The following is a 20,373-nucleotide window of genomic DNA, read 5'->3' as shown; positions in this document are numbered from 1 at the left end:
AAGCCCATGAAGCCACTAAGGCCCAGCACAGCCAAAAGCAAATTAATTAATTTAAAAAACAAACAAACAGCATTTTACAAGTTCCAGAAATTAAACTGTAGGAAGACACACTGACAATTCAATTATTCTAAAGTCAGTGAAGACCTACAATTTTCTCAGTTTTCACCTTTATCTTACTCTTTTGAATAGTTTTAAATAGTAAAAGTATCACAGGATTATAGAAAATAAGAAAAAGAAAGCAAAAATCATACATCTCCATTATCCTAACACAACTATTATTATTTAACCAGAAACTAGAGCTTAAGTTTTAAACTTCAAATTCCAATCAAGCTCTTCAAGCACTTATTATAAACATTTATGCTTCTAGAAGTCGACAATAATATGCAACATTTCAATTTCACCTTTTCAATCTGTTGAAGGACCACTGAGGCTATCTTATCAAGTAGTGAAGTACTGAGGTAGTTGGTTCTAGAAATGAAAGATGCAATCCCTGCAACATTGATGTAATTAATTTCATCCATCAAACGCTGTAAGGTAACAACTGTTTCTTCAAGAAGTGAATCAGCAAACCAGTCTCCTTTTAAAGATTTAACTTCTTCCCATAACAGATTCAAACTTTTACATTCTTGTAGTCTCTGATGACCATAGTGATCTAATTTTTGAAGTACTTTCAACTGTTTCCCAGGAATATTATCCAGATACATGTGATCATACTGAATACATCTTAAAACAGATGCTGCAAAAATATTCAGGTCATGTAGGTCACACTGTGGCAAAACTGCTTCAATCTGAGACATCCTCACTTCGTCCAGGTGAGCAGAAGGAAGCATCGAAAGAGCATAGACCAGGATGGAAATCTCACTAGGTATGACACTGACTTTCAAATAACTATAAAGAAAGAAGGAAAAATAAAAAGAACAGAATGAATCTATCAGCAACAAAACTTAGTTATAAGAATTAAAACGTGAATATATAATTATTAGTACACTTAATAGGTGTGGCAGTTTTAAAATATAATTTGAAAAGGGTTAGGGGCTTCCCTGGTGCTCAGTGGTAAAGAATCCGCCTGCCAGTGCAGGAGATGAGTTCGATCCTTAGTCCAGAAGATCCCACATGCCTGGATCAACTAAGCCTGTGTGCCGCAACTACTGAGCCTGTGCTCTAGAGCCTGGGAGCCTCAACTGCTGAGCCCACATGCTGCAAGTACGAAAGCCCTTGCACCCTGAAAGCCCACGCTCCACAACAAGAGAAGCCACAGCAGTGAGAAGCCCATGTACCACAACTAGAGTAGCCCCTGCTTGCCACAACTAGATAAAAGCCTGCACAGCAGCCAAGACCCGGTACAGCTAAAAATAAATAAATAAATGAAAACAAATACAAGGGTTAGATAAATTCAAAGGACAAGTTTCCCTTACTAAGGGAAGTCAAGGGAAGCTGTAAGATGTTCTGAAGCATATCCTCATTTTTTTATGCAAAAATAAAACCATAGTCCCTGACAAACAAAAGGTCGACGTTAGAACAATGTCTGCAGAGCTGTTGCGAGAGACAGAATTTGGACTGAATTTCTGGATGTGACCTGTCAAAAGCTGGTATGATCTAGAACAGGCAAAGAGTAACCACTCAATAACAGTGATCCCCTTCTTCTGCAACATAAGAAGCCCAACCTTTAAAAAAAAAAACAGACAAAAAGGACAAACACAAAGCATACAATCCCTTCTCTGCTCCTTCTTTCCCAAATCCCTATGCTTAGAGACCCACCACCAGGACAGCAGTTGTTAAAATACAAATTAAAAACTGGGAGCTTTTAAAGCATCTTTTAAGTTTAGAAGTACTGGAAAAGATGATCAAATATAAATTAAAAGAAAACTGATTGACTTTTAAACATATTAAGTTAGCATATTAAAATAATGATGATATTCAAGGCTAGCAAGGGTCTATTGATACAGACTTTCTCATTCACTAATAGTAAATTTAAAAAGTTGGTGCAACCTTTCTGGAAAATAATTTAGCAGTATAGCTTAAGAACTTTAAAAGTAATTACATCATTTGACATGATCAATCTTAGTCTAGTAAACTAGCCTAAGAAAATAATCTAAAATGAAGGCAAAGATTTTATGTTACATTATTCATCATATTTTTTTATGTGGCTAAAATTTGAAAACAGTCTACACACCCAGGAAGGGGAATAGTTAAGGTAATTATGATACAGTCCTATGATGGGCAATATCCAATCACTAAAAATATTTACAAATAGCTTTAAATGATGTAGGAAAACGCTGTTAACGTTAAGCGTATGGGAGGAGGAACACAAAGCTGTACGTTCCTGATTCTCAACTGGGAGAAAAACATACAGATGATATACACCACAAGCAAACAAACCCAACAATAAACCAAACTGCTCACCATAAATGAAAGGGCTTACAAATGACTATTTTCTCCTTTATACTTTTTTCTGTTTTCAAACTGATTTTTTTTTTTCACATGAGATGGGTCACGTGCTGACCTCATAACAGATCTGAGGGAAGCACATCTCACCCAATAGTGTGAACACCCAATTATTATGCTTATAAACTACAATCAAAATGATTTTCACATATCTGGCCCACTGGCTGACACAAAGTAGGTACTCAATAAGCACTAAATGAGTATTGTATTCTTATAACCACAAAAAATTAATATGCTATTTTATATAAAGAAAAGACCTCCAGAGTTGTATCTGTTTACAGAATTGACCCAAGGGGTAGGAACTCTCAGTATTTGCCAATCTTGTGATACTAATCTGAAAATAAATCTCCAAGAGACACAAACATGCCAGACTCCACTTGATGCTTTCCTTATGGTGTTCCCTAAAATTCCAAAACTCACAACAGATGCAATTGCGTTTATTTACGTTCTACCACAAACCTACCAGCATGGCTAAAATAAAAATGTACCAAGAGTTGGTAAAGATCTCAAGAAACAGGAATGCTCACATTTTGCTAGTGGTAAATAAACTGGTACAGTCACTTTAGAAAACTATTTAGAGTTCCCTGGTGGACTAGTGATTAGGATTCCGGGTTTCACTGCTGTAGCCCGGGTGCAATCCCTAGTTGGGAAACTGTTAAAAAGAAAGGAAGACAAAATAGAAAACTATTTAGCAGGATCTGCTGAAGGTGAACATATTATAACATGTGCATAACCAACAATCATACTCCTCAGTAAATACCCACAGAGATGTATACATATGTTCACTAAAAGATACAAATGAGGATGTTCACCACAGCAGTATTTATAATAGCCAAAAACTGGAAATAAATCAAATATCTATCAACATTAAAATAGACTAAAAAAAACATGTTACGTTCTTATAAGAATATATAGCAAACACATGGGTAAATCTCATAAATAAAATGTTAAACAAAAGAAGCAAGGCACTAAACAGGCAAAACTAATCCATGCAGTTAGAAGCAGGGACAACAGTTAGCCTGGGGAAGGGGGCAGGAGTAAAGAGGAGGGAGTAGGGTCAAGAGGAGGGAATATGTCTATTTTATATAGATAGTTCAATATATCATCTTTTTTTTTTTAAAGAACGTATTATTCCAGTATATGAATTCCCTGGGTTTCCCAGATAGTTTCAGGAGATATTCACACAAACATTTATGTCAACTATTTTAACTAGATTGTATTCCTTCCCACAACCTGCACTGAAGTCGGGGAAGGGTTAAATTTAAAACTACAGAGGTATGTAGAGGCTCTTGCTATGCAGAATTACTAAACTTCAACATTGCCATATCTGCTTCAAATTTTTTAATAAAGTAAACAAAACATTACCGATAAAGTGAAATCTCCTGTGATGCTCCCACTCCTGTCTTACTTTTCTGTTAGCATACCTGTAGGCCAATAGTATTGTGTAATTTACTATTTTAAGAAACACTCTACTGACCAAATAAATCATGTCTCTGGGCCAGTTTATGATACCTAATTTAGAACATAATTATATTAAATTCTTAATTCAGAGGCTATATGAAAGTGGATGTTATTAATAAATATGGAGTGAAGAAACAATCCTGTAATTAATCACCTTGATAAGAGAGCTATTTAAGAAAACAGTGAACCTTCTTGTAACATATCTATTACGCTAAATTCTCACCTGATAAAGTGCTACCTCTTATTCCTCAGTTCAAATCCTTAACCATAATAGCATATCATTTTATTACAGCAAAAATCATTTTCAATTATCTGTCAGTCTTGATTACAAAATAAAGTCACATGCCTGGTCTTTCAAAAATCACAGTAAGAAATCAAACTAGTATGGGAAAAACAGAGGAGGAAAAAGATTAATCTGGTTTTAATTTCATTCAAGTCATTATTTTGATCCTTAAAGTCAAAATTTTTAATTGGAACACTCCATCTTAAAGTAAAATAAAAATCAATGGAAAACTGAATAACTTCTTAGTTGAAACAGGAATGCTATGTTCATAGAAATGCAAAATTTTTTTAATTATAAAAGGGAAAATCATATGAATATACTTTACTAACATTGCCACCACATATTTTAGTTTTAAAATTTTAAATTTTAATATGCCTTGGACCCTCCGGGTGGCTCAGTGATAAAGAGTCCACCTGCCTACTCTTGCCTGGAGAATCCCATGGAGGGAAGAGCCTGATAGGCTACAGTCCATGGGGTCGCCAAGAGTCAGACATGACTGAGCGACTTCACTCACTCACTCACTCACTGCCAATGCAGGAGACACAGGTTAGACCCCTGATCCAGGAAGATCCCACATGCTATGGAGCAACTTAAGCCTGTGCGCCACAACTACTGAACCTGAGCTCTAGAGCCCAACAGCCGCAACTACTGAGACGACATGCCCCAGCCGCTGAAGTCTGCGAGTCCAGAACCTGTGCTCCGCAACAAGAGGAGCCATTGCAATGAGCAGCCCGTGCACCACAGCTAGAGAGTAGCCCCCGCTCACTTCAATTAGAGAAAAGCCCAGGCAGCAGTGAAGACCCTCACAGCAAATAAATACATTTTAAAATAAGTTAAATTGTAATTATTCCTTAAAATAGGCAAGCAAGCAGACTAAAGGCCTACAAATGTGAGTACTCCTAAATGGAGCTTTGCCTACTTCAGCAGCTCTAATCTTTTCATGGATGGTTATTCCATTCCTGCAGGAAAGCAGAATGGCTTGGTTTTATGTGTTCATGCCCTAGAGCTCTCATCACCCCACTGACCTCACTTCCATTTGAAAATATATCAAGCACGAGCACTGGCAGAATGGGCAAGGCAGCAAAATAAGTGTCTTAATAATTTGAATAATAATCTACCCATTTCTGTTTTCGAAAGTTCCAACAACTTTTATATAACTAAACTTATACATAACTAAACAAAACATGCTAGATTATACAATGAAAGACTTAAACACATCTATTTTAATCTTACCTAAGTAGTAATTCTCTGAGTCTCACAAAAAGCTCTTTACTTTGAAAATGTAGAAAAATCAACGCTTGAGTTATTCTCAACAACTCTACTGGTTTATAGTTATCCAAATGTTTATGCAGAATTGAAGTAATCCTAAAAAGAATGATAAAACATGTATTATAAACAGTTTACTCATGTACTATTATTAAACTTTTACTGAGGAGCTGTTTCATGCCAGACATGCTCTGTGCTAGAGAAATAGCAATGAATGATCCAAGGTTTTTTGTTCTTGACGAACTGTCTCAAGATGACGACAGAAATGTAAAATGATTTTTCTTCCTTAAATCCAGTATGGTCCTCTAATGGAGATGCTTAAAAGCAATGAAAAATGCAAACAGTCAATAAACTGGAGGAACTAGGGCAGAAGGAGTATTTTTTAAAGGAATATATAATATACAATGAAATATTAAATATACACAATCTGAACCACATGTTTGTTTCTTCTTAAATCTCAAGTTTAAAAAGCCAGTACGCTGCAGTATGATTTCAAGGTAACAACTATAGTATGAAACAATTCAAATTCATGTAGATAGATGTTAACTGTTCTACAGAAACTGTCTTTTTAAAAAGTCACTTGTGCTTTATGCTCTTCACTTTCCTAGATTATAATCCTCTGCCTGAGAATAAGAATAGCAGCAAATGAAATGAAAGATGTTGAAAACAATTAAAAACCTGTTTTGAAAAATTATTTAGAAAATAAACAATGACTTAAATGTTAATTATTTATTTCTTCAAAACCAAGATTATAGGAAAAAAAATTTTTTTTCTCAAAAATAAGCAACTTATGAATGTCGACTAAACTTAACACCAAAAATTTCAGGAAAGTATACTTTTTAATCAGACGTGAATTTCTGCTTTCCATCTCTTCCATTGCTCCCATCACTGCCAGGGTCTGCTGGCCAGTCAGCTCCTCTGACATCAATAATATAGTTGATTTAAGTCTAGAAGCAAAGAAAAATATGTTAGAAAATTAATGACTAGTTCTTAGGTAATAAATAGAAATAATATAAACAAAAACTAAATTTAAAAAATAGATTAAATATATAATTCTAATTTTCTCCCCACCTAATTGGGGATAACACAAAATATTATTAAATAAAGAAAAATGTATTTTCTTCAAAGAAACTAAGGCCTCAGTATAATCTTAAACTCTTAAAAAATATAAATAAAAAATTTTTAATTAATGATTTTCAAATAAGGTATGGTTTCATTGGGTATAAAATACAATAATTCAATGAAATTATTCAGTAGGAGAGAGCTATGGAGCAAACAATTGATATTTCAGTATTGCCCCAATTTTTTGAAACTTAGTTAGATCTGACCAGGAAGTCACCGTATCTACATATTAACAGAAACCTTAACACTAAGTACTTACTATAACACTATAAACTGAAAATTTACAAAGATGGTAAATTTTGTTTTGTTTTGTTTTGTTTTTTTATGGTAAATTTTGAAATCATCCAAAGTAGTGCAGTGATAAGTATATAAGTGTCTTTTAGAATAATTTAGAAGGCAAGTCCAAAATATGAAATCTGAAGAAAGCATGGCAAACTAATTCTCTATTCATCCTGGATAGTTCCACACCATCCTTTTCACTAACCTTATCAAGTATTTCAAACCCAGCTTCTCCCCATAGCTTTTCCCCAACCATTTTATCCACATTTTTCTCTCACTTTTCTGTCTGCCCACAGCAATTACTATCTATATCTATTTTTCAGTATACTCATAAACTATATTGATGTGTCATGGTATTTACATATTTCAATTACCTATTTCTATACTTCCAAGTGGAATAAAAATTTCCTGAAGTCAGAGACTGCCCTGTCTCTGCCCTGGCATAAGAGATTTTAACAGTACTTGGTGACAAGAAAAAACTGCCAATAAAAGTTTTTTAATACTCATCTTATTCCCATCTTGATCCAGTCTCTTAAAATGTACCCTTAAATTTCTTCATGTAATTTAGAAGACTCTCAAAAACTCTCTATGAAGTCTTTGCTAACAGAAACAAAGACATATACATATACCCAACATGTAATCCTGGAACCCCTGCTTAACTGAATCGACTAATCACACTTAATCTGTTTGCTCATACCTACTAATCATGTATTAATTTAATATTTGCTCATCTTTACAGGGGCTTCCTTGGTGGCTCAGTGGTAAAAAAAAACCCACCTGCCAATGCAGGAGACACAGGTTGAATCCCTGGGTCAGAAAGATCCCCTGGAGAAAGAAATGGCAACCCACTCCAGTATTCTTGCTGGGGAAATCCCATGGACAGAGGAGCCTGGGGGGCTACAGACCATGGGGTCACAAAAGAGCGGGACACTACTTAGTAACTAAACCACCACAACCACCAAAGCCAGTCACGCAGCCTAAGAAGGGAGAAGAATAGCACTGATACGATGTTCTCCTTCAGCAGTGCTATGTTGACCCCCAAGGGATTACTGGCCCCCATTCAAAACACCTTAGGAGACTGAGTTTGAGATATAAGTTAGGATAACCAGAGAAAGATCAAGGAGCAGAGTACTCAGCTCCCTTCTACTTTTGAGTGGAGCGACTTTTCTGACTTCTAGAACTGCAAGGAGATCAATGCCTGAAGACTCCATATATTCTCAACAGGAAAAGTAAAGCACTTTTAGCTGAACTTACTGTTTCTTTTCTTCAGGTCCGGCCATGGGTCCCAACGCTACAAACAATTTTACACAGCTAGCAGGGTGGTCAAACAGAGGAATCATTTCTGTTAGCCTCTTCTTAGTCATTAAAATAAATTCAAAACTATGAAACTGTAGAGAGTAGTATAGACTAAGTATTTTACTGATGGAGTCCAAATCAAGATGGTTCATATTGCTCAAAAATACTTTATTACACCTTTCTAATAGTGGGTAATATCTATATCTAATATTTCGAAGAAATTGTACTATTCTTCTTGCAGTGTTGACCTGGGAAGAATCCATAGTATCAAAAAGTAATTCTGCTTTGTTCACTAATTTCTCTTGAAAACACTGTGATATTAAAGAAGATATGTTGACCATCAAAACAGACAAGGACCTGAAAGAGGAAGAAGATGCAAAAGGTTTACATTATCTAAGGATAATGAAAAATCCTAAGACTAAATGCTTAGAAACAGAAAGGAATTGATAAAAATACTACAGGCTTTATTTATACAACAAAACTTTTCTTTTAAATACTAGTGGAACTTGAATTCTGATCTCCTAGTAATCAAAAGCCTGTAGACAAAAAAACGGATTGAATAATAATTTTTGTTGAATGTGTATAATATCTTGTTCTATAGATAAATACTTTGAAGGGAAATATTTTAATGAAATTTACTCAGAAATCACTCTGTGCCAACAGCCAATTGAATGCAACACGGAAGGTCTCATTCTATAATTTCCAGAAGTAGACTTTGCTTTATTACTCCTTCCTCTGTATTCATAATCTACCAGTAAAAATACCGGCAAAATATTTCTCGCTAATGAATGATTTCATATTTTTAATGTTTTATGCTATATTGATATTAATATATAACAGTTGGACAATATTGAACATGAGTATTTCTTCGCTCAATAAACACTTTTAAGAAACATAAATCAATCTTCTGGCACTGTAGAAGACACCAAAATTACAAAGGAGACATTTCTCCTTTCAGAAGGAGACAGTTCTTAAATACAAAAATCATAAAACTCTACATACAGGAATACACCTAATAATGAATAAGGAATGTAAAATGTAATAGGTATGATGTAACAAACATGTGGGGATGATAATTAGAAAACATCTACAAAAAAGACATGAAAAATGTAAATCTAAAACGATCTCAACCATTCCACTATCTCAATTAATGGAACTATTTGAAGTTTTTTGTTTCAAAATTTCTTCAATCTTTCCAATAAAACAAATTATTTTTTAAAAACCCAGTTGTATAATACTTCAGCTTCTCTAATCCAAATGTTTAATGTTAACATCAATTAACAGAAATTAGTAACCTAGTGTTGCTATTTAGTTTACTTGTAAACTTGGATATTATTTTTTTAATTGTAATTGCAATTTGGAGTGGGGAAGTACCCAAAGATTTCATTAGATTCTCAAATGGGTCTATAAGAATTTTTTAAAGTTAAAAAAATTTTACAGTGCTTTTTATTATCTCTGCTTTTATAAGCTACTTTCATGTGTGTGTGAAAATATATATAAAGTAAAATTTACCGTTTTAACATTTTTAAGTATACAGTTCAGTGGTATTAAACCACTCAACACATTGCTATACAACCATCACCATCATCCACTGCAGGACTTTTTCATCTTCTCAAACTAAAACTTCTTACCCATTAAATAGTAACTCCCCATTCTCCCCTCCTTCAACACCCGGCAACTACCACTCTACTTCGTTTCTATGAATTTGACTACTCTAGGCACCTCATATAAAGGGGATTCATACAATATCTGTCCTTCTGTGTCTGGCTTATTTCACTGGCATAATGTCTTCAGGGTTTATACATGGTGTAGGATATATCAGGATTCCCTTCCTTTTCAAGGTTGAATGATACTCCACTGTGGGTATATACAAAATTTTGATTGTCCATTCATTTGCTGACAGACATTTAGGTTGTTTCCTCCCGTCAGCGAGTGTGACTAATGTTACTATGCACACTGGTGTAGGCTACAAACCAAACTATGCCCTCTCCCCACAAATTTATACGTTAAAGCCCCACTGGCAATGTGACTATATTTAGAGATAGGGCCTTTGGGGAGGTAATTTAAGGTTAAATGAGGTCGTAAGGATGGCAAGCAAACATGTTAGCTTGCAAGTAAGGAAAAATCACAGAGCTCAACAATGTTGTGTCATAGTTTACATATTTTATGTCTAATTCCCACAGCAACATTGCACAGTAGATACTACTTACTATTCCTGTTTTGTAGGTGAGGACCGTGAACTTGCAAGAGAATAAAGTCACATAGTTAGGAACTAGCAAGTCTAAGTGTGTGTGCACTCAAAGTCCAGAATCTTTCCACCACAACACAAAGCCCCTAAATAAACTTACCTTAAGTCCTGTATGTTTTCCAAGTTCCTATTTACAATATCAGCTATTTTTCCCATTAATGGACTATAATGTAAATGCTGATCTGCCAGGCAAGAGGAAAATTTTGACAGCACACTAACATCAAACCTATTAAAGGAAATATACAAAGAGGATCCTTACTATTTATTCTCACTTAAAACATAATATACAGTTATAAAATAGGCAAAATTTTAAAAAACTAATATATCACTAACATAAAATGAATTTTCTAAAATGTTATCTATTACTAAAAGTAACCCAAGCTAAGAGTTAAAAAGCCACATTCTTCTCGAAGATTTTAAAAAGGGGGGAGAAACACTCAAAGTTATTTGAATCATTTTACTTATTAATTTTTTCAGGTGACAGAACAATTTCAACTCAAGGTTCTATGTGAAAGTGAAAGTCGCTCAGTCGTGTCTGACTCTTTGCCACCCCATGGACTGTGGCCTGCCAGGCTCCTCTGTCCATGGGGATTCTCCAGAAAACAACAAAATTCTGTTAAGCAATTATCCTTCGATTAAAAATAAATAAAATTTTAAAAATCACCCATTAAAAGTTTTCTGCAAAAAACAAAAAAGAAATAAACAACTTTAAATAAAAGACATTGCTTTCTAGCACACACACAAAAAAGAATACTGGAATGGGTAGCCATTCCCTTCTCCAGGGGATCTTCCCAACCCAGCAATGGAATCCAGGTCTCCCACATTGCAGGCGGATTCTTTACCATCTGAGCCACCAGGAAAGCCCATATTAACACATAAAACCAAAAATATTTTAAAAATAAATAAAACAACCTCTACTATAATCATGCTTGAAAAACTTGATTTTGTCTATAAGACAGATGAACCAATTTCTTCAACAAAAATGGCAAGACAAAAGAGCAGAAGGGAGAATTATTATAGATTTCTAAAGACTTTGAATTCACTTAAAGATAAGCATAAGGAATTTCACAGCAGCACGATATGTAATAGCAAAAAAAAAAAAAAAAAGCAACAATCTCAATCTCCATCAAGGGTATAATGAATAACTGCACATATTCCTAGAATTCCATACAGCAATAAAAAAGAATAGTGCAATATCACAGAAGAATCTTTAAAATATATTGAGTGAAAAAACTACGTATAAGAGTTCTTACTGTAGGATTTCATTTCTATAGAAAGAAAACTAATTTCTGGTGTTAGAAGTCAAGACAGTGGTTACTTTTGGGACAGAGAAGTGGGGAGTAACTGGAAGACAGCACGAAAGGAACTTTGGGGAAACTAGTGATATTCTGTGTTTTGATCTTGGTGCTATTACATAGAAGTATATGAGTTTTTTAAGTATGTGAAAATTTATCAAGATGTATACTTATGACTGGTGTAACTATAAAAATTGGTATATTTTTACGATATTCTTTAATGAGTACTTACCAGAAAAAAAACAAAAGCAGAGAAAAACTTGAGACATGGCAACTAAATACAATGCATATACCATGTTTGGATAGTTATTTAAACAAACTGCCTTTAAAAAGACCTTTATAGAGCAGGCAAAGAAATTTGAACTCAGACAGTTATTAGGTGATAATAAGGAATAATTAACCATTTTTCTTAGGTATAATAATAGCATGGTGATTATACATACTTTTAAAACAGTGCTTTTTGTCTCTCAGAAATACATACTAAGGTGTTTACTGGTAAAATTATACCACAATTTTAACTATACTGAAGGGTAGGGAGGGAACTGGAGAATATCCAGACAAAACAAGACTGCTGTATGTTGGTAATTATTGACACTGGTTGGTGGGTACATCAGAGAAGGCAATGGCACCCCACTCCAGCACTCTTGCCTGGAAAATCCCATGGACAGAGAAGCCTGGTAGGCTGCAGTCCATGGGGTCGCTAAGAGTCGGACACAACTGAGCGACTTCACTTTCACTTTTCACTTTCATGCATTGGAGAAGGAAATGGCAACCCACTCCAGTGTTCTTGCCTGGAGAATCCCAGGGACGGGGAGCCTGGAGGGCTGCCATCTATGGGGTCGCACAGAGTCGGACACGACTGAAGTGACTCAGCAGCAGCAGCAGCAGCAGATGGGTACACAGGAGTTCATTATACTGATCTCTCTACCTCACCAAAGGACAAAGATTGTTTTCCTTACCCTCAACAAAAAGACAGTTCCAGGTAGAGACAACGCAAATCTGGAGATGCGAAGACAGATCGGTTTAATAATGAGATTAACTATAAACACCATTCAGGACATGGATGTGAAATTTCTAAGCCCAGAGATTTGTTGAATCAGTCCAGTCGCTCAGTCATGTCCAACTATTTGCAATCCCATGGACTGCAGCACGGCAGGCCTCCCTGTCCAGAAGCAACTCCTGGAGTTGACTCAAACTCATGTCCATTGAGTTGGTAATACCATCCAGCCATCTCATCCTCTGTCGTCCCCTTCTCCTCCCACCTTCAATCTCTCCCAGCATCAGGGTCTTTTCAAATGAGTCAGCTCTTCACATCAGGTGGCCAAAGGATTGGAGTTTTAGCCTCAGCATCAGTCCTTCCAATGAACACCTAGGACTGATCTCCTTTAGGATGGACTGGTTGGATCTCCTTGCAGTCCAAGGGACTCTCAAGAGTCTTCTCCAACACCACAGTTCAAAAGCATCAATTCTTTGGCGCTCAGCCTTCTTCACAGTCCAACGCTCACATCCATACATGACCACAGAAAAAACCATAGCCTTGACTAAATGGACCTTTGTTGGCAAAGTAATGTCTCTGCTTTTGAATATGCTGTCTAGGTTGGTCATAACTCTCCTTCCAAGGAGTAAGCATCTTTTAATTTCATGGCTACAATCACCATCTGCAGTGATTTTGGAGGCCAGAAAAATAAAGTCAGCCACTGTTTCCACTGTTACCCCATCTATTTGCCATGAAGTGATAGGACCGGATGCCATGATCTTAGTTTTCTGAATGTGACTTCCCTGGTGGTTCAGATGGTAAAGCATCTGCCTACAATGCAGGAGACCCGGGTTCAATCCCTGGGTTGGGAAGATCCCCTGGAGAAGGAAATGGCAATCCACTCTAGTACTATTGCCTGGAAAATATCATGGACAGAGGAGGCTGGAAGGCTACAGTCCATGGGGTCGCAAAGAGTTGGACACGACTGAGTGACTTCACTTCACTCACTCACTTAAGCCAACTTTTTCACTCTCCTCTTTCACTTTCATCAAGAGGCTCTTTAGTTCCTCTTCACTTTCTGCCATAAGGGTAGTGTTATCTGCATATCTGTGGTTATTGATATTTCTCCCGGCAATCTTGATTCCAGCATGTGCTTCACCATGCCCAGCGTTTCTCATGATGGACTCTGCATACATATAAGTTAAATAAGTAGGGTGACAATATATAGCCTTGACGTGCTCATTTCCTGATTTGGAACCAGTTTATTGTTCCATGTCCAGTTCTAACTGTTGCTTCCTGACCTGCATACAGATTTCTCAAGAGGCAGGTCAGGTGGTCTGGTATTTCCATCGCTTGAACAATTTTCCACAGTTTCTTGTGATCCACACAGTCAAAGGCTTTAGCATAGTCAATAAAGTAGATGTTTTTCTAGAACTCTCTTGCTTTTTCCATGATCCAGCAGATGTTGGCAATTTGATCTCTGGTTCCTCTGCCTTTTCTAAAACCAGCTTGAATATCTGAAAGTTCACGGTTCACGTATTGCTGAAGCCTGGCTTGGAGAATTTTGAGCATTACTTTGCTAGCATGTGAGATGAGTGCAATTGTGTGGTAGTTTGAGCATTCTTTTGCATTGCCTTTCTTTGGGATTGGAATGAAAACAGACCTTTTCTAGTCCTGTGGCCACTGCTGAGTTTTCCAAATTTGCTGGCATATTGAGTGCAGCACTTTCACAGCATCATCTTTCAGGATTTGAAATAGCTCAACTGGAATTCCATCACCTCCACTAGCTTTGTTTGTAGCGATGCTTCCTAAGGCCCACTTGACTTCACATTCCAGGATGTCTGGCTCTAGGTGAGTGACCATACCATCATGATTATCTGGGTCGTGAAGATCTTTTTTGTATAGTTCTGTGTATTCTTGTCACTTCTTCTTAAAATCTTCTGCTTCTGTTAGTTCCATTCCATTTCTGTCTTTTATTGAGCCCATCTTTGCATGAAATGTTCCCTTAGTAGCTCTAATTTTCTTGAAGAGATCTCTAGTCTTTCCCATTCTATTCCTTTCCTCTATTTCTTTGCACTGATCACTGAGGAAGGCTTTCTTATCTCTCCTTGCTATTCTTTGGAACTCTGCATTCAAATGGGTATATCTTTCCTTTTCTCCTTTGCTTTTCGCTTCTCTTCTTTTCACAGCTATTTGTAAGGCCTCCTCAGACAGCCATTTTGCTTTGGGTAGCTTGCAATCTGTTGGGTCCCTTGTTTAATTTAACTCAGCTCACACAACAAAAGCCTACAGAGCTCACCCTGCAGTCATGTACGACTACAACTGTAAGAATTTATCATTGTTTATGCTTTAAAAAGCAATATACTAAAAAAGAATAATGAGGATGACTGGTCCTCTCATCTACAAATAGTTACTGTTTCTTATCTTAGGCAATCCCTTCTCTTCTGCCCTAAGTTACTCTTTGGTTTTGAGGGAGTGTTGTTCTGTGGTTTCTAAAAGCTCCTGTCTCTTTCCCACCTTGATTTTTCTTTCATCACTAATATTTGTTTTATCCCACTAATAATGGACCATGGCTACCCAGAACCCTTAAGTTTAAAAATTCTAAGTTTTCAGAAATCACCAAAATGCCCTCTGGTACAGCTAAGAGCCCTCAGCTGTTTTATAAATGGAGAGCTTTTCATGTATTCTTTTATTATTTTTTATATACTCTTATAAAATATAAATAGTATAGTACAGAATACAATAAGCTTCTCTGTACTCCAAATTTTCTAAATTTTCTGGCAAATTAAAAAGCAGAGACATTACTTTGCCAACTAAGATCCATCTAGTCAAAGCTATGGTTTTTCCAGTAATCATGTATGGATGTGAGAGCTGGACTATAAAGAAAGCTGAGCACCAAAGAATTGATGATTTTGAACTGTGGTGTTGGAGAAGACCCTTGAGAGGCCCTTGGCCTACAAGGAGATCCAACCAGTCCATCCTAAGGAAGTCAGTCCTGAATATTCATTGGAAGGACTAATGCTGAAGCTGAAACTCCAGTACTCTGGCCACCTGATGCAAAGAACTGACTCATTGGAAAAGACCCTGATGCTGGGAAAGATTGAAGGTGGGAGGAAAAGGGGACAACAGAGAATGAGATGGTTGGATGGCATCACCAACTTGATGGGCATGAGTCTGAGCAAGCTTCGGGAGTTGGTGATGGACAGGGAAGCCTGCTGTCCTGCAGTCCATGGGGTCACAGAGTTAGACATGACTCAGCAACTGAACTGAACTGAACTCTGAATAAATTTCATATTTTTCTACATATTTTTAAATTAAATTTTTTCTCTTTTTTTTCTATTTTAATTTTTTTACAAACACTGTGTCGAGGGCAGACTCGCAGCAGGGAGCTGCTCTGCTATGTAGGAAACCCCGACCCAGAAGCAAATTGCCTATGAATGCTTTAGCACCAGGTTCCCCACAAACGGACGAGCAGGCAGCCAACTTTCTGGCATTCCTTGTTTTAGATGATCATTGATTATGGAAGTACGCTAAAGATATAGCTATGTGTAGAGTAGGAAAGATATCTAAATTGATACTATTCACAGTAGTGGACCTGAAATATTCTAAGATACCTATGAGCTCTGTTCATTGCATCTTCATAAAAATGAAGTGATAGGCAAGTACCTACAGACGTTGTTAAACAGTAAAATCTTTCTTTCTCATAAACTCATTCTTCTTTCTCTTTTTATGAACATCTAGGGATTTTACTGAGAGCCTATCACTCAGAATTTTTTCCTTCTGAAGCAAAATTCTTTCAGAAAAGAAAGTTTAAAAAGCATAGCCTAAGAATAGCAGTGACTTTAGCTTAACTATATTTTGATTAATTATATATGTTTAAAAGCACCTACATTCTGCAGCCTTAAGGAATATCTGAAATACTTTCTTTCTCTTATGGAAAAAAACACATTCCCCGTTCTTTTCCTACAAGATTTCACTGTGCTAGAAAAATACACCTTAACACAATCAAAAAACCCTAAAACTAAACTGAACTTAAGTATATTTTTTTCTTTTTAAAAATTTTTTGGCCACATCACGCATCATGCAGGATCTTAGTTCCCCGAAAAGGGATCAAATCCGTGCTCCCTGCGGTGGAAGCGCAGTATTAACCACGGGACCACCAGGGAAGTTCTTAAATACATTTCAATAAAGCTTGATAGTTAGGCAGCAGCTCCCTATTCCTCCCCTACAAGATTTCACTGTGCTAATCCTGAAAAGAATAACCCTGATCTTAGCTGAAGAACCCAGAGTACTTGCCTTTCCAATCTTCTCCATGCTTCTGTAACGAGTGCTTCAACTAGTGAGTCATGGGCCTCAATACCAAACCTCAAGAAAATCAAGAGAAAATAATTTTCCACACAGAAACATTTTAAAATTATTAAAAGCACATATGCAGTAAGATTATAATGCAAAAGTGAACCTCAAGTTACTACATTCTTACACAGTCAACCCTTATTTCTAGTCTGGTCCCATTTCAGTATTCTGATTCCTCAGCACTACCTAATAAACACCTATACTTTATCCCATGCCCTCCTCATCCTTTTATCTGTAACATTTCAATGCCGTCCACTGAACAATGAAAATGTTCAATGAAATGTTTTATCTTAAAAGTACATCTAACATGTACTACTTTGCTCTGATTACAAAAATATTTTTAAAAGAGAAAGTTTGTAAAATAAAGAGAAACTTCAATTGGGTAATAGAAATAATCTATAACTCTGCTACTCACAAATACTCACCATCATTAATTTGGAGCATTTCTTTTCAGTTCTTTCTCTACACACTTAATGAAATATATGTATTTTTTTCACATGTTTGTATCTTGCCTCTTTTAGTAAGTTAACACTATATTGTGGACATTCACCCATTATCTTTGCATATACTTCAAAACATAATTTTTAATGGTTGTATACTATTAATTATGTGAAATAATATCATTTAAACATTTACCTACTTACTACTACTACTAAGTCGCTTCAGTCATGTCCGACTCTGTGCGACCCCATAGATGGCAGCCCACCAGGCTCCCCCCCATCCCTGGGATTCTCCAGGCAAGAACACTGGAGTGAGTTGCCATTTCCTTCTCCAGATAACTAGGATCTTAGTTTTTCAATATTATAAACAACGCTGGAATGAATAACCATGTATAGGAATCTTAACTTGTATTTTAGATTACTTTCTTAGGATAAATCTTAGAAACAAAATTATTTTGTTTATAGGTATATCACTATAAACAGTATTATCACTGATATAAAAGGTATACCATTCTTTTTTAGTCTAACCCTACCCCCCAAAATAAGAAAAACCTTAAGCCCCTTTCTGTATACACTGATCCCTAATAAAAACAACTATATCTCTGCTCTGTGTGGCGCTGACATCTATAGCTACTTAGGCAACTATTTAACTTCAATAATTTCCACCAATGAGACTAATAAACAGATTAATTTTAACTTTTTTGCTCTTTTTTCCTTCGTACAGCTGCTGAATTCCTCTCCAAATAATGTAAAATTTCTCTTTTTTTAAAATTTGTTCCCAGCTTTATTGATGTATGATTAACAAATATTGTATATATTTAGGTTGTACAGCATAATATTTTGTTGTTTTTTTTTAAAGAAAACATGATTTTAAACATTCATATCTTATTCATTTCGAAATGTCAGAGTTCTCGGTCAGACTTGAAAACACTTCAAAAACAAGTCTTTGGCAACCTCCAAATTATTCTTGGTGACCTTAATAACCCTCTGGCCATAGTCTTGGGATAGAGGGCATATAAAAAGTCACCTTCAGTATTAAGTTTTGATACACATATACACAGTGGAATGATTACTGTAATCGAAGAATATCTGCCAAGTATCTTTAAAATATTAGATGATAAGGAAAACTATTTTAAGGGAAAAAACCACATTGCTTTTCCTTTCAAAGAGATTTGTATAAAGTTAAAATATAAAAATAAACTATAATCATTTCTATAAAACCTAAAAGCACATTACTTACTGTTGTATGATGTATAACACATTCACCAAGGTACTGTCGCTCATGAATCCCATTTTAGTTGTAGCTAAATTACAAAGAGTAAGAAATTGGGGATGGTTTCTGACACAGTCCACATTTTTTACTGAGCTGGTCTTCTGCTTTTGAAACTGCCAAAGCATATTGAGTGCACATCCCACTTGCTTTTCTGAAAGTAGGGATTTGTTTTTTTCAATAAGACCGAATATTTGCTCTTCATCTGTACAGTTATTCATCTGACTAATTAATGGCTCAAAACTAAAGGGTCGAAAGTGAAACACTCTCCAGGAGAATGGACGAATAGCTCTTAGGCAAAGCATATTGTAAATAATGAATCTAGGGAAAAAAAACTATCTTTTCATTTACATCACAAATTTTTTTAGGTAAAGAAAACCATTTGCAATTAGTAGTCAGGTGCAATGTGCTGGTATAAAAATAACTGTTTTTCCTTCATGTATTTTGCTTCCATTATGATGACTCCAAATCCCATTTCAATATGCAGCTTCTGTAAAGAAATTGGTTTAACATGGTCATACTTATGTTATTAATACCAAATTAATTCCAAAATTCTCATTACAAGAACAACTTTTTTTCTGAAATAACTATAGACTTTGTTCTTAGCCCGACCCAGAGAGCAGGATTTGATCCAAAGCGACATGTCCAGGAAAAGGGGTTTCTTTCTGCATTTCATCTAAAAAAATGTTAAGTCTGGACTTCCCTGGTGGTCCAGTGCTTAAGAGTCAACCTGCCAATACAGGGGACACAGGTTTGATCCCTGGTCAGGTACGATTCTGTATGCTGCGGAGCAACTAAGCCCTTGCACCACAGCTACTAAAATCTACAGCCTGTGCTCCTCAACAAGAGAAGCCATTGCAATGAGAAGCCCCTGCTTGCTACAACTAGAAAAAGCCCATGCACAGCAAGAAAGGCTCAACACAGCTAAAAATAATGTTAAATCTGACACATAGTTTTCAAATTTGACTATAAAACCAGATGGGGTTGGGGGACCCAAACCAAACTCTTTGCAATAAATAAATATACTGCCTTTATAGTTTTTACAAAAAGTAGCCATTAATTCATAGCAACAATTTTTCAAATTTTTTTTCAGAAGGATAGTCTCTGGTATATTTAATTCCAAGATAATTTCTTGCTTCTTTCTCCTTGTACTCTAAAAGCATCCGAACAATTTAATCACTATATTGGCCTTAGGTAGGTTTTAAGCAATAAACGAAATGATTAGAGCCCAATCAGGAAATATGAAGAAATCAAGTAATGTATCAGGGTGTGGTGAAGCAACATGGAAACCAAAGATTATTATGAAACAGAACAATTTGTTTTAAAGTATGTCCAAATTTCTAGTTGAGAAACAATGGTTAGAAAAGCTGGGACTAAAACCATATTATCTAACACTTCTACAACAGTTTACAACGGACTTTTAAAGTATTATCCCAATAAATTCTCTCAACCTGCCAGAGAGATAGTATCATTTGAATTTTACAGATAAAACCTACTTTCATAAAGATTAAAAATCTACTCTAGTACTAATGAAGTTGGGACTACCACGTAGTTCTTTGAACATCCTCATTACATGAACAAACCAATGTTAAAAGTATGCCTCAAAATCCTGTCTATCGCTACGCCAAGCTGTCTGCAC

The 20,373-nt window shown here is 35.9% G+C and overlaps 1 protein-coding gene and 1 non-coding gene across 7 annotated transcripts in view; both read right to left on the bottom strand.

Moving 5' to 3' along the window:
- Positions 1–20,373, bottom strand: part of FASTKD1 (FAST kinase domains 1) — a 37,403-nt gene that overhangs the window by 16,337 nt on the left and 693 nt on the right. For all 6 annotated transcript variants that reach the window (XM_004004618.6, XM_042243761.2, XM_015093373.4 and 3 more), the window contains exons 2-8: positions 18,705–19,224; positions 16,968–17,036; positions 10,501–10,626; positions 8,111–8,509; positions 6,292–6,402; positions 5,423–5,554; positions 402–888 (exon numbers count right to left, since the gene is read on the bottom strand). In XM_004004618.6, coding sequence (XP_004004667.3) covers positions 402–888; positions 5,423–5,554; positions 6,292–6,402; positions 8,111–8,509; positions 10,501–10,626; positions 16,968–17,036; positions 18,705–19,039 — 1,659 coding nt within the window. In that variant the 5' untranslated portion in view covers positions 19,040–19,224. The remainder of the gene's footprint in view (positions 1–401; positions 889–5,422; positions 5,555–6,291; positions 6,403–8,110; positions 8,510–10,500; positions 10,627–16,967; positions 17,037–18,704; positions 19,225–20,373) is intronic.
- On the bottom strand, positions 2,481–2,587 carry LOC114113441 (small nucleolar RNA U13). The gene has a single exon (XR_003588475.1). It is a non-coding gene; the product is annotated as a small nucleolar RNA U13 (small nucleolar RNA).

This window comes from Ovis aries, chromosome 2 (genome assembly GCF_016772045.2).
Source record: "Ovis aries strain OAR_USU_Benz2616 breed Rambouillet chromosome 2, ARS-UI_Ramb_v3.0, whole genome shotgun sequence".
Taxonomy (NCBI): Eukaryota; Metazoa; Chordata; class Mammalia; order Artiodactyla; family Bovidae; genus Ovis; species Ovis aries.
Note: the sequence above shows the minus strand (reverse complement) of the source record. Positions and strands in the feature narration are given on the sequence as shown.